The 14,775-nt window shown below is 36.5% G+C and overlaps 1 protein-coding gene across 1 annotated transcript; it reads right to left on the bottom strand.

Annotated features, from left to right (window-relative positions):
* Nucleotides 1–5,793: 5,793 nt before the first annotated feature.
* LOC145100536 (aldehyde oxidase GLOX1-like) lies at nucleotides 5,794–7,772 on the bottom strand. The gene has a single exon (XM_079037777.1). It carries the CDS (start codon nucleotides 7,728–7,730, stop codon nucleotides 6,099–6,101), a length of 1,632 nt encoding a protein of 543 aa, XP_078893903.1. The 5' UTR covers nucleotides 7,731–7,772; the 3' UTR covers nucleotides 5,794–6,098.
* Between the last annotated feature and the right edge of the window lie 7,003 nt (nucleotides 7,773–14,775).

Below are 14,775 nucleotides of genomic sequence, written 5' to 3'. Positions count from 1 at the left end.
TGAGGGGATGATGAGGGAGGCCACAATGAAACATTAACATCTTTAAATAAGGTACAAAACCTTGAAATTAGGGTTTCATTTATGCCAGCTTACTCATCGAGTTAAGGCCTCCCAACTCGTCGAGTAGTTTTCTTAACCCGCATTCCAAACCATCTCTACTCGAGTCTGGGGTTCCTAACTCGTCGAGTTTCTCTATAAAAGTGCATAAATGATGATGTTAAATACATACAGGGAACCACGTGTTACAGATATACAGACTCTGGTTACAAAAGATCTACGAATAACATAAACTTGTTCGGATAAACTGATCACAACATTTTTTGGACACAAATAATTTGTTATCATTGGAAAACTAATGTTGGTAATGTCATGGACGCATAAACCCCATCTAGAAGAAACTAGGCCAAAACGCTTATTATAATTTGAACTCTCGATATGATTATAACTCCAATGTAGAAAGTGTGTAAGATTATTAAAAAATTTCACTTTAGTTTTTTTGTAGGTAACTAGATTAATTGAACTACCTTAAATCTTTTTGTTCTTTATTATTCTTCACTTCCTTATTATTGTGTTTGTGTTTGTGTCCTTAATCCGAACAATACTCTCCCAAATAATATGACCCTTCTTTGGTTTTATATTAACAAAGTTAACCGTAACCAATTTTTGTTTTTCATGTAACATATATTAAATTTTTTAGAGAATCATATATAGAGCTATTTATATACGCAATGAGTTTAATGGTGATGTTCATTTGATTGAAATTGGTTTGGTACATGTTTGACATTTTATTAAATTCATGTTCTTATTTTATTCATAAATTTATGAACAACGTCTAACCTACGTGCAGGAACACACAATGTACATACCAAAATAATTTAATATCCACAAGATATTGCTTACAACTATTTTATTGAAGGACCATTATTATTTATTAATGAAAAAACATCATAAATGGTCCCTATGGTTACCTAAAATCTAAAGTTTAGTCCCCATGGTTTAAAAACCTCATAAATGGTCCCTGTGCTTTCAAAACTTTTGACGATTGGTCCTTATTGCTAACATCGTTAAACATTGTCCGTTAACTGAAAGGCATTTTTGTCATTTCACTACCACATGGACCATTTATGATGTTTTCACTTATTTTTTTTAAAAAAGAGAATAATATGCAGATGGTTCTCTCTCTCTCTCTCTCTCTCTCTCTCTCTCTCTCTCTCTCTCTCTCTCTCTCTCTCTCCAGTAAACCAACCCACCCACCTTTGTTTTTCTCCCTCGTCTCCAAGAAATGACGAAGAGGATGAAGAAATGACGAAGAGGAGGAAGAAAGGAGATTAGACCATGATTTAAGCTGATTTAAGATGATTTGAGCAGATTTGGAGAGTTGAGTCGATGATCAGGAGACACATATATGCAAGTTTGTATTTATATGTCTTTTCTATATTATTATCACCATCTTCATCTATTTCTGGTTTTAAAATGAGACATAGATCTTCCCTGCCAACTCATTGGTCTTGATGTACTCGATTTCTTGATTTTCTGGGTATTGCAATGAATGAATTCAAGTCCAAGTTATGATAAGATATTACATGATATTTTGTACATTAGGTGATGTTTGAGGGTATGATTTATATGATGTTTTTTTTTCAGGCATTTCATCGAACATATGTTGTGCAAGATTCGTTTCCCTTCTTTTATCTTATGTTGTGCAAGACTCGTTTCCCTTCTTTTTATCTATTTTATGCACATGTCTTAGATCCATCCTTGTCTTCAAATATTCAATTTAGTAAACAAAAGAAACAAGTATATAGGAGTGCAGATGAGTGATGTTGTCGATGTGTAACACCCGTTTATTTATTAAATAAATTAATTAACTAATGAACGAATAGTAGCCCGAAATAAATAATTGAAAGTTTAGGGTGTTAAAAATCTATAATCTCCGGATTATTATAAAGATTTTAGAGGTCAAGGGGCTAATGAGTGAATCTAGAGTTATTTGTAAAGAATTTTAGAGGATGGGGTTGAAAGTGTAAAATAGGGACTTAGATTGAAAGGAATAAGAGAAGGAGGGGCTGGAGATGTAATTATGGGAGACTTGCAATAAGGACCGGGTATATATGCATTATGATGAATCATTTGTGACCTAACCCTAACAAAGAGAGTGCAGCCGCCATCATCGGTTCATCAACCGCCTCTACCTTATTTCCCCCACCTAGTGTCGCCGCTCCCTTCGTAGTGTCACCACCGCCGCTACTCTCCCTCCGGTGACGACCAGCGCTGCAAGGAAGCCTCCGAGGCCGGTGCACCTGTCGCATCTGTTCCATCACCTTATTGAAGACGTCGCCGCCATGTGACCTCACTGTGACGATAGTAACCTCCAACTGCCGCCTGGCGTCTTGAGGGTGTTGTGCGGGTTGCGTCCTAGGTCATCACCGATGTATGATAACATTGTCCGGGGCTCGCGAAGTAGGTTCGTTCATGGGGGATGGAATCTGCAAGTTAGAGTGGTGAAGAACCACCATGGCGGCCGACCATGGTGGTTGTCGTCGTTAGCACCGCCGCTGAAGCTGTTGTTGTCACTAGTGTTGTAGTTTTCGTCGTCACCTTCCACCTCATCTTCAGTCTCTTCGTCAACCACAACCTGCCAACGTTCCTGTCGCCTCTGACCACCGTAGGTAGGAGTTTTGGACCCATTTCTCGAGCATAGAAGAGTATTTTGCTTAGTGTATGTTATGTATATGTGCCATGCTTGGTTGGAAAAGTGAGAAGAAGGGTCACCACCACGAGCCACCGGCCACCACCGTATGGCTGTGTGTGTGCGTGATTAGTTTAGTGTTTGTGTGTGTGTGGTTGATTGAGTTAGCTTTGTAAAATGTAATTTGAATTTGGAATAATGAAAATGAACCAAACCACCACCGTAAGGTGGTGGCCGCCGCCGTGAGCCGCCATCAACCACCACTACCCGAGGTGGTAGTGGGTGGTGCCTCGCTAGCATACCCTAATGGGCTTAAAGATTCGTTTTGGGCCTACTGGGCCATGTTTGTGTGGAAAACCCTAATTATGAGTATTTGGGCCTTGGACTTATTTGGACCCACTTTTGGGCAATTGGGATTAGATTGTGAATTAAGCCCAAACTATTCCATGCCATTTATCTAGTAGAGTAAAGAACTTAATGGACTAAGTCCTTAATGAGCTAATTGAGAAAATCTTAATATTTGAGAAATTATCAGGACACACACGAGAAATTAGTTAATAAGTGAAATATTAAATAATAATCATTGGCAGAAATTAATCTAAGCAATAATGTACTTAATGAATTAAGTCCTTAGTGGGTTAAGCCCTTAATGGGTTAAGTGAGAAACACTTATCCCTAATTGTCATTTTATGTGAAACCCTAATGTCACAAGGGCCTTGAGTTGGGCTTTTCAATTGGGTAATTGGTAATTGGGCCAATAATGGGCCATCCAAGAATGATTATGGACTAGAATATTTAGTTGGGCTTTAGGGTAAGGCTGTAATGAAGGATTGGGCCCAATTTGGAAAATCGGGCCATAGATGAGCCATAGTTTGGGCCTAGATAGTTGTATGATATTGGGCCCCTAGAATGGCACATGTTGGACTGGACTGGATAATTGGGCCTTAAAGGAAGCCCAGGTAGAGGTTTGGGCCCAATTTAGAAAATTGGGCCATATGTTGGGCTTTGATCCCTAGTTGACTTTGGGCCTATGGATTGGACCTTGGGCTTGGGTAAGCCAAGGTTGGGGTAATGTAGTAATTATCCAAAGTATGTAATCATAGTTATGTAGTGGAGCCCAATTATTAATTGGGTGTTATTTTGATGTTGACAGATCGGGAATCTGTCATCTAGCAGCTGGGGTCAAGTCTGCGGGACTTCAGCAGTGTGGGATTGAGTCTGCGGGACTTTAGCAGTGTGAGGTGAGTTTCCTTCCAGTAGGAACGGGTCTACGGCCACAATGCCGACCCGTTTAGTTAGCAGTCAGTTCCGGACTTCGGTCTGATGCAGTAGTTCAGGGTGCTTGATGTCTTGGTGATTCAAGCATGCCTATGTGTTATGTGTTTCGGACTTCAGTCCGATGCAGTATGCAGTATATATGTTTATGTTAGTTGATATGTGTTTATGCTATGTTATGTTCAGTCAGTTCCGGACTTCGGTCCGATGCAAGGGACAAGGTCCCAGTCAGTTCCAGACTTCGGTCCGATGCAGTTGGTTACAGACTTTAGTCCGATGCAGGGGACAAGGTCCCAGTCAGTTCCAAACTTCAGTCCAATGCAGTTGGTTCCAGACTTTAGTCTGATGCAGGGGACAAGGTCCCAGTCAGTTCCAGACTTCGGTCCGATGCAGTTTCCGGACTTCGATCCGATGCAGAGGGCAAGGCCCTGGTTAGTTCCGGACATTGGTCCGGTGCAGTTTCCGGACTTCGGTCTGATGCAGTGGGCAAGGCCCAGTATGTGCTTTATATGTTATTGTATGGTATGTGGTAGTTTGGGGAGACTCACTAAGCTTCGTGCTTACAGTTTTCAGTTTTGGTTTCAGGTACTCAGTTTTCAAAAGAGGAACTCGGGAAGATTGCAGTGCACACACCATCTATTCAGCCTGAGATGTTTATACTATGATATTTTGACAATTGTTAGATTATTTTGAGATACACAGTTTATCATTTATATATGATGTTCGATGACTATGGTTTTATTATTAAATTAAAACGAAATTTTTAGACTGTATTTTTAGGATGTTACACGATGAGCTCAACTTTTGATGAATGAGAGGTTAAGCTCTTTTTTGTGGTTGTGGTGCAATCAAAGACTCAAATGATCGACTTCATAATTCCTTCAAAGTAGAGAATGAACAGGTAGAGCTATAGTTTGTCAACAGTCCTAACGATCATCTTCCAAACTTCTTGCTAAGTCTGATTCAATTTGTATCCAATTGGTATGCTTCTCCATTTCATTGAAAACATTGAGACCGATTCATGGAAACCAGCAACATTAATGGCAACAATAACACCGATTTATCTTGCCAATAGTTTGGATAGTTCAACTTCCAACTAAACATTTATTGGCCAACAAAAAAATTCGCTGAAAAAGCCGAGTCAAAGTTTTGGGTTTACTTTGTGTTAGACAGCAAAAGAAACTTAAATTTCGTTATATTACATTACATTGGAGAGAGAGAGAGAGAAGGGACCAATCTGCATATTATTCCATTTTTTTCTTTAAAAAAAATAATTGAAAACATCATAAATGGTCCCTATGGTAGTGAAATGACGTAAATGTCATTCAGTTAACAGACAAAACTGAACGGAGTTAGCAATAAAGACCAATCGTCAAAAGTTTTGAAAACACAGGGACCATTTATGAGGTTTTTAAACCACGGGGACTAAACTTCAGATTTTGGGTAACCACAGGGACCATTTACGATGTTTTTTTTTTATTAATTGTTGCAACATGTGCAACAAATGGAATGGAATTGTGAAAAATATGCTTAAATAAAAAATTAGAATTATTTCTTTATCTCTCCCGCCCCATATAATTTTTATTTGCTTCCGTCAAGCGGATAAGTTTAATTAACCCAGTGGTGAGGTTGTAAGTTTAATTTGTTGATGGGGTCGATGGGGGGCTTAGAGAGGGGGGGTGGGGCGGCAAAGTGGGCAGTTGGACAGGACTTAATTTTTTTCATTATATATTTTTATTTAAAAATACTAAATTATAATAAACATAAGGACCATTTTTTTTTTCGTCCTGTGTCTTTAATAGTATTTCATTTCTGAGGACTGCCCTGCCGATACGGATCGTATTTTCTTTCTCAAATGACTATTGTACTGCTTCCATTTATCCAATATAATTCACCGGATATGATCATGAAATAGAAAACCAAAATGACAAACAAAAACCCGGGTGTGACTAGACGACAAAGATGACATCGTTGGTTGAGATGTTACTTGTTGGCTCCTGAAGTAACAATGTGATATTAAAGCAACACAATAATATCCATATATATAACCCGGTGAAATTTACAACTTAAAAAATATAATAAATGCACCATCTAATTAATGCATGAAACCAATGTAATATATTACTTTGGGATTTTATCTCCGGATTTGGACCCAGATTCCTGGACTTGGAATGTCTTTATGGACCACAAACAACATATAATTCCCAGCCGGTGCAATGTTACCAGATGGAGGTGCCACCACACCAACTTTATAAGTCGACTTTCCTACAGCCTTGGCGGAGTTGCTGCTGTCAAGCACCAGCAACCTTTGATTCATAGAAAACGAGTGGGTGTTAAATGAAGGTGACATCAATGTCACAGTCACCAATTTTAGGTCCACAGGGCCTGAAACCGTAAATGTAATAACGACCCTTTTTCCATAGCGAATATCGGATTTTGTCTTGGGTGAGATTATCCTCGGCCGAAAAGAAGACGAGTTTGAATCCAAATAAGAAGGTGAAAAGGCCTCCAAGCTCAATTCAGTTGGGTAAAGAACATTTGTGAAGACATATTTATCATGAGGGTTGCTTCCACCAACAAGAACACGACCATCTCGTAGCATAACCGCTGTGGAATGGTAAACTCTAGGTATTGTGCTTGGATTTTCCAGCTGGAATCGAGACCCGATTTGGTTATCGGGTGTATAAGTCACAGGGCTGAGAACTGGATTCCTCCCAAGTTCCCATCCTGCAGCCCCAGCGGATGCACCATTGATGATCAAAACATGACCATTTGGAAGCAACAACATGTCGCCCATGACCCGAGCCAAAGGCATGGTCTCCGTGACCCATTGTGGATTTGGATCCGATATTTTTATCCTCCCACAAGTATCAAGAGCTCCATCAAATTTTCCATTATTTGCATTAACAAATGCTCCTGTGGGTGCACCCCCACAAACCAATACTTCCACAGCATCTGCTACCCCCTTTTTTATCCGCAAAGGGAGTAGTACTGCAGATCCCGTGCTTGGGTAGTTCCTTGGTTGACCACCGGGTATTGTTGGGAATGTCTTTACAACTTTGTTCTTGGAGTAATCGAATAAGATTGCACGATTATTAGCAAAAACAAACAAATTTCCATCAGGATAGAGAAATACAAAAGGGTATAAGTTATTCTCAACATTTGGGTCATTAGTCTGAACCAAAAATGGAAAGCTGGGAGAGTTCTCAGTAGCCGACTTTTTGGGGTAGAATTCGTAATTAAATGCCTGGCGTCCTCCGATGATAATTTGTCTCCCGTCTGGCAACAAAAGATTGGTGGCATACCATCTCTGTTTACTCAAACCATTTGGTATCTCATTCCAATCGCATGTTCCACACGATTTATAAGTTCTCACCCTCCTGTAGCCATCATCCCAGCCGCCTGTCTGGACTAAAGTGCCATCAGGCATTAGGGTTCCTGAGGAACACCACACATTGGTTAAAACCATGAGTGGACGTACTGTATTGGAGCCAACATCATACTCCACCGAGTGGGCTGAGCAGTCTGTTGAGTTAGGGCGGCATTTGCCATTTGGAAGAGAGATGTTGGAGACACCAAAGTCTGTGCGATCATACATTACAACACGATCGTTGGGGAGTAGCTGCATGTGCATGGCTGAGATGCCAATGCTTGGGAGAAGGACGGACCATGATCCACCTGCAGCAGGACACGGTGGGGCTTGGAGGAGTAGGAGGAAGAAAAAGAGAAGATGATGATAAAGGAGGGAAGAGGAGAAGCTGATCATGTTCAAGTTTCTACTTTCTTTTTCTTTGTTTCGGGATTAGTAATGAGGGTCTTGTGTGTTTTAGAGATGATAGAGGTGGGTTTAAATACTTGTTCAGGCCATGCAATGTCTAAAAAGTCAACTAGCTGAAACTTGTGTAAGGAGAGATTCAAATCTTCCGTTCACTTCTATGATATTAGATAAGCGATTTCAAAATAATTAGAGTGTCGGGTTCATTCACTACAATTATTAACATTAGTTAGAGACATGCAATGATTTTGATAAAGTCAAATATATTTCGATTTTGGGTACATCTAATTAGACCTTCTTTTAGACCCCTAATAATTATCATTACTTTTTTCTTTAATAATCATAATCGTTACAAAAGATTTACATTTTAGTTATAATTATTAACCAATCATTAGATAATGATTTTATTTCTTTCACATATAATTATTAACTAATTATTAAAAGTAATCTAATGAAAGTAGGAATTAATTAAGATTTTTTTTCCAACCTAAAAAAAATATATCAAATAAAACAATTTTATATAATTTATATATTACAAAAACCAGTCTTACTAATTGGACCCCAAATTTTTTTAGGGTGCATTCTCATTAATGATTTTTTAGGTATAAATTTCGGTATATTTATAATATCAATATCTTGTATAATTAATAATTTTTTTTTTTAAAACCAGTATCTATCATTTAATTACTATCAAGTTTTTATTTATTATATATTTTATTCTTTTATAATGAAATAATAGTACAACGTGTCAACATTTTCTATATATTTTAATATTTTCTATATTTTAATATGTTTATAAACCAAGAAATAAAAATAAAATAATATTAAATATTTAAATGAAAACTAAGTATTATTAATAAAAAATGTAGTCATAGTACATATATCTATAGCCACCATTGTTTCATCTATTTACACAAGCATACACCAATTTGAAATAAAATTCTACACACTAAAAATCTCATTCTTCTCTTTTATTTAAAAACAGAAAAAATTATTAATTTTTTTATTTAAAATATTTTATTTTATAGATTTGAAAAAAATAAATATCTTTTTATTTTAATATTTTTTTATAAAAATGATATTTCTTTTTATATAAACATATCTTTATATTGAACCCTTATATTATGTAATGATTAGTGTTACTTAATGTAAAATATAAAATATTCATGAGGGATCTAATATTATGTAATGGTAATTAATAAAAAGATAATTATTTTGTAATGATTAGTTTATTTTACGAAAAAAGTTAAAGTAATTATTAAGGGTCCTTTAAGAATATAAAAAGGGTCCAAATAACCGGACCCTTCCAAAAACACAATAAATAAATACTTATATTATTACACAAGTATATAAAAATGAAAAGTATCTTCAATTTTTAATATGAAAATAAAAAAAAAATTAAATAATAAAATATCAGAAAAATACCAATTTTTATTAAAAAAAAAACCCAATTTCTCCTTATTTAAAGAGCCCAAATACGAGCCTAATTTCCGTTATGTCAACAAAGAAATATCGTCTCCCACTTAAGGACCATTCACCTAAAAAACACTACTTTTTTCTGTCTATAATTCTGTTTTTCAGGCAAACGACACCGTCATCGGTAGCTTGTCGGAGGTATTGACACCACCAGCATCGGAACCACCACCTCTCGATCTGCCTCTGTTTCACGTTCTCTTTATTTTCATATGGTGGTTGGTTGTAGTAGGTTGTTGGAAGTGGTGACAGGTCGACAACAGTGGTTAGTGGTGAAGGTATGAGATCTTTTAGTATATATAATTTTTATTTATCCTTAAAGTAGAACCTCATGATATTATACCAATTATAGAAATTATAATCATCAAATGTTACTGTCTATTGAAAATCAACAAGAGAGAGGTTTTGCTGGGCAAAAGCGTATTAATAGTTATTAACAGAATTTAACAAAGCTTCACTTAGTATTTTCAATATTTAGTCTTTAAATAATTAATACCTTTTATTTTTTTTAAAACATTAATTTATTAAAGTCGAGGGTCTAAGCAACAAAACAAGTAAATGTTTATGTGATATTTATCCCATTAATTTACATTTATCCCATTAATTTAATCAAACTCGGTAGGTAGCAATTACCAATTGCATACAATATGTAACTCTTAGCTTATAAGATCCTAAACAACTATTGCTTAACTTGTCATGTTTATCTCATCTATGCCTCAGATCTCTTATGCTTAGGTGACATTTATCACACAAGACTCTGATCAAGTCATCATACTTGAGACAACTTGTAGTATTCTAACTAACCAATGACAAGGTGACCATTTAGAAACCAGAAACTACAAAACTATCACGAACATCATAATCCAATCCTAATAACCATGTGACCCTGTAACATTAAGACCATACAAATGACAACGAGTGTTCTTCAAAAGGAGCACAATGACTTGTATTTTTAGAAAATGATTTATATATGTTTTACACTTATAGTTTATAAAAAGATTGTTTCATGAATATTCCATGCATCTAACAATTCATGTACCCTTTTTGTAAAATCCATATAACGTGTTATGAGGATCTTAAGGTGTCAAATAAAAATTTATTTTATTTGCCATTAACCGCGATCAATTATAAACTAAAATCCGATATTTTAAAGTTTAGCCGCAGATCGGTTTTAAGAACCGGTAATAGTGTTAGTAAAAATTTTATTTTATACTTTAGACTTGAAGTTTTGGATGAGTTATAAAATCACTATTTTAAATCTCCTTTTAACAATCAAAGACCTGGGTGATGATACTTATGTTATAAATCTCATTTGACATGCGTAAAACATAATATCAATATGTTGCTTTACTTTTAAAACATCAATATCATATATTAAGTTTCGATGCAAAAAATAATCACTATTTTATTATTTGTCGTTATAACGCTATAAACCGATTTTAGCCTTTTTAATAAAAACTCATTATCTATTATAAATACATGGGGTTTATAGAATGTTTAAACATATTTTAAACCATTTCAAATATTTTAAAGCTACAGGGTTTACAATAAAACTATTTTCAACAAAAAGTCGATTTTTAACCGGTTAACCGATAAAAACGATTTTATAAATATCCATTTATAAACATCTCATTTTATCTTTGAAATATTTTTTACTCAAATTCCAAGTGAATCATATGTTAAAATGTTGTTTGACATGTAAAATGTAACGCCTGTTCTAGGTATCATGTGATTTTCTAATTTTTTTAGGGTTTTATATTGGGACTCGATGAGTTGGGGAGCCCAACTTGACGAGTAGAGATCGATTCTTGGACGCGGGATTTAGGACCTACTTGACGAGTTGGAAGGCCCAACTCGAAGGGTAGGTGTTGTAAAGGAAAACCCTAAATTTTAGGGTTTGCACCCTATATAATCTCCTTAAAACCTTAAGGATCACCTTCCATCAGCCTCCAAACCCTAAGAACGTCAGTGTTAAACCCTAATCTCCATTTTCTCTCATATTATGAGCTAGAGTGACCTTTGGAGCTTAGGAAGAAGAATATAATGAGAAGAAGGAGAAAACCCAGCAAACAAAGCCATCACTGTTGAGCTTAACCATCTTGTAGTGTAACACCGTGAATTTTCAAAATAATTTTTCGCAAATATAAAAACATTTCTCATTTAATTTCATAAAACGTTAAGTTTAAAATTCCAATTCGTGTCATACAAATCCCAAGATCACATAAATATATATCAAAAGTCCCCTGAGTGTGTACAGATCAAGCCGGCGCCTTCCCACGGTCATCGCTAGTACCTGAAACATCAACACTAACACTGTAAGCACGAAGCTTAGTGAGTTCCCCAAAATACCACACATAAAACACATATTAGCCACTCGAGGCTATAACTCTATGGGTCTGTGCACCCAAACTCTGAACCCTCAGGTTCTAACTCTAGGAACCTTCCGGTTCCAACTCTGTAATCATGCACAGCATAAATCATATAGAAATAATGCAGTACAACATAGCATACACATAACATACATACACTAACACATAGCTCTGATTACCTACTCAAGGTAAAGTATAGTGAGAAGACTCACCTCGCGTATCTCGGTATCTCACGAATCCTGGAAAACCCTTGTGCTCGATCCTCCGAGCTCTAATCCTCCTATAACATCACATGTCTCTAATTAACACTTTTTATCTCTAAGGTTGACTATCCCTAAGAAGTCAACATAGGTCAACTCTGATGTGACAATAGTCAAATTCGGGTCAAGTCTAAGCCGGACAAGGTCAACGAGTCAAACCGGTCAACTCAATTAAACCTTGTATAATAGGGTTTGTATTATGTAATTTCTGTATAACTCACTATCTTAATGAGAAAACATCACTTGGAAAGTTCGTGTGTTAAATTCCTTTAACTTTAGTGCTAAACAATAAACAAGAACAATAAAACAATGTTGCATACTCATAGGGAGTGTGTAAGATCCTAAAACATGGCATAACAGGGTTTACGGACCTTGCATTTCGAAGCCGGACACTCACATTCGTCACACACGAAACCGCTCTCAATCGTTTTCACTCTATCTCTTCTTATCGAGAATCTCACCCAAATCTCTCTAAGAAAGTGAAATCTCTCCCAAATATCTCTTTGTATGTGAAATCTCTCCAAGAATGTCAAATCTCTCCCAAATCTCTCTAAGAAAGTGAAATCTCTCCCAAATATCTCTTTGTATGTGAAATCTCTCCAAGGATGTCAAATCTCTCCCAAATCTCTCTATGTATGTGAAATCTCTCCTAAATATCTCTCTGTATGTGAAATCTCTCCAAGTATGTCAAATCTCTCCCAAATCTCTCTAAGAATATGAAATCTCTCCCAAATATCTCTTTGTATGTGAAATCTCTCCAAGAATGTCAAATCTCTCCCAAATCTCTATAAGAAAGTGAAATCTCTCCCAAATATCTCTTTGTATGTGAAATCTCTCCCAAATATCTCTCTGTATGTGAAATCTCTCCAAGTATGTCAAATCTCTCCCAAATCTCTCTAAGAATATGAAATCTCTCCCAAATATCTCTCTGTATGTGAAATCTCTCCAAGAATGTCAAATCTCTCCCAAATCTCTCCCAAATCTCTCTAAGAAAGTGAAATTTCTCCCAAATATCTCTTTGTATGTGAAATCTCTCCAAGAATGTCAAATCTCTCCCAAATCTCTCTGAGTATGTGGAATCTCTCTCAAATCTCTCTCGGAATCTCTCCCAACTTTCTATAATCACTCGGGGCATCCCGACCCTCGAATTTGGCGAAAACAGCCCAAAAACGGAAGTGTAAGCGAAAAACGGACTTAAGGAACCGAAACCCCTCTTAGGAACCGAAACCCCTCTTAGGAACTGAAAGTCCCCTTAGGAACCGAACCCTCCTGATGAAGAAGGCTGCCGAACCGAACCCTCCTGATGAAGAAGAACCGAACCGAACCCTTCTGAGCCGAAGGCTGCTTAACCGAACCCGAACGTTCGGCACCTTTCGGTTTTGACCTCTACTCTTCTAATGGCTACCGAACCTTCTCTTCTGAGGACCGAGGACCGAACCTTCCCTTCTGACCTTTGCTTCTGACCCTCGCTTCTGACCTTCGGACCGAGCCCATCGCCCTCGTTCCTTCTTCTGGCTCAGCCTCTCGCTTCCGAATCAGCACCATCCTGACCGAACCTCGGCCTAGGGACCGAACCTCGGCCTAGGACCGAGAGGCCTCGCTGGGAAGCCTTTTTCTCCCGGTTTTCGATTAAATTCGCGTTTTAAGCCCGTTTTTAATTGTTTTAACACGATATTTTCACCCAAAACTTTATTTTAATATATAAGACCCCTAAATTAATGATTTAATCACATTTTAAGGATAAAACCTTATCCAAAAGAGAGTAGGTAAAGTACAAAGGTAGAGTGTTGACTTTACCTTATTTTATGACACAACCAACCCCATACCCACTCCATGATTAACCCACACTCCTCCCCACCATACCTTGTCACTTCCTTGTACTTTTTACCCCTCTCACAAGCCATCCCCAAGTTTTTAGGGCTGGTCACTCAACCTCTCTCCTCATTTTCTTTCAATCACTCTCACTCCACCAAAGATCCAACTCCAACTTTTCTCTCCAGCTTTTCTCTCTAATTCAAGATCCCAAGGTTGATCATCAAGTGTTCTTCCACTCTTGGTAAGTGTAATTCATCCTCCTTGTGATTTTTACACTTCATTCTACTCAAATCATTGATAGCTTATACAAACTCTATAACTATGATGCTAGATTCTCAAAAATCTTCAAGGCATCCCCAAGTGTTCTTGAGTTAAACACCTCCATTCTTCAACAATCATCTACTGAAAACACTTAAGGTGAGTTCATACCCCTACATTTTTATGTTTTCTTAAGTTTTTAGGGGGGAATACAAGTTAAAACACCAAGAACATAACTAAATTTTTCTAACAGCTTTCATCAGAAAAGTTGGACTCCACTCACGGACTGTTTTGGACAACTTAAACATTTTTGTTTGAAAAACTGTTTTAGGTGTAAGTAGTTCCAGTTCTTAGCTTTAAAATGACTACTTGCACATCTCCATACGATTTTTCTACAATTTATGGTGATTTTTACAAAACTGCCTATCATTTCAAACACCAATCCGGACCAGTCTGTGATTATGGACTTTTTCACCCAATTTTGAGGTCATTAAAAATCATGATAAAAATTATGAGTAAACTAGACACATTTTGGGAACTCTCAGAATTTACGGATTTAGTTTTCAACTTCGTATGATTTTTCTATGACTTTTCAAAAACAGTGTAGAAAGGTTGAAAATTTGTTAACAGCTTATAACTTTCATAACACTTTGTATTATGTTGAGCAAAGTGTATAACGATAAGTTCTAAATATTGAATGTGTTTCCTTGTTAGTTTATCATCATAAACTGAAATATAGTTATTCATGATAAGATTATTCATTCGTTTAGAATACGTAAATTAAGCTATAATGAGCATAGTTTATGGATTCATAGTATTAAAACATTCATAAAAGAATTCTTATACATTACAAACGTTTTG

Source organism: Lactuca serriola, chromosome 4 (assembly GCF_051521515.1).
Source record: "Lactuca serriola cultivar US96UC23 chromosome 4, Lser_US96UC23_V15, whole genome shotgun sequence".
Lineage (NCBI taxonomy): Eukaryota > Viridiplantae > Streptophyta > Magnoliopsida > Asterales > Asteraceae > Lactuca > Lactuca serriola.
The sequence above is the reverse complement of the archived record's forward strand: the minus strand, read 5'-3'. Positions and strand labels throughout refer to the sequence as shown.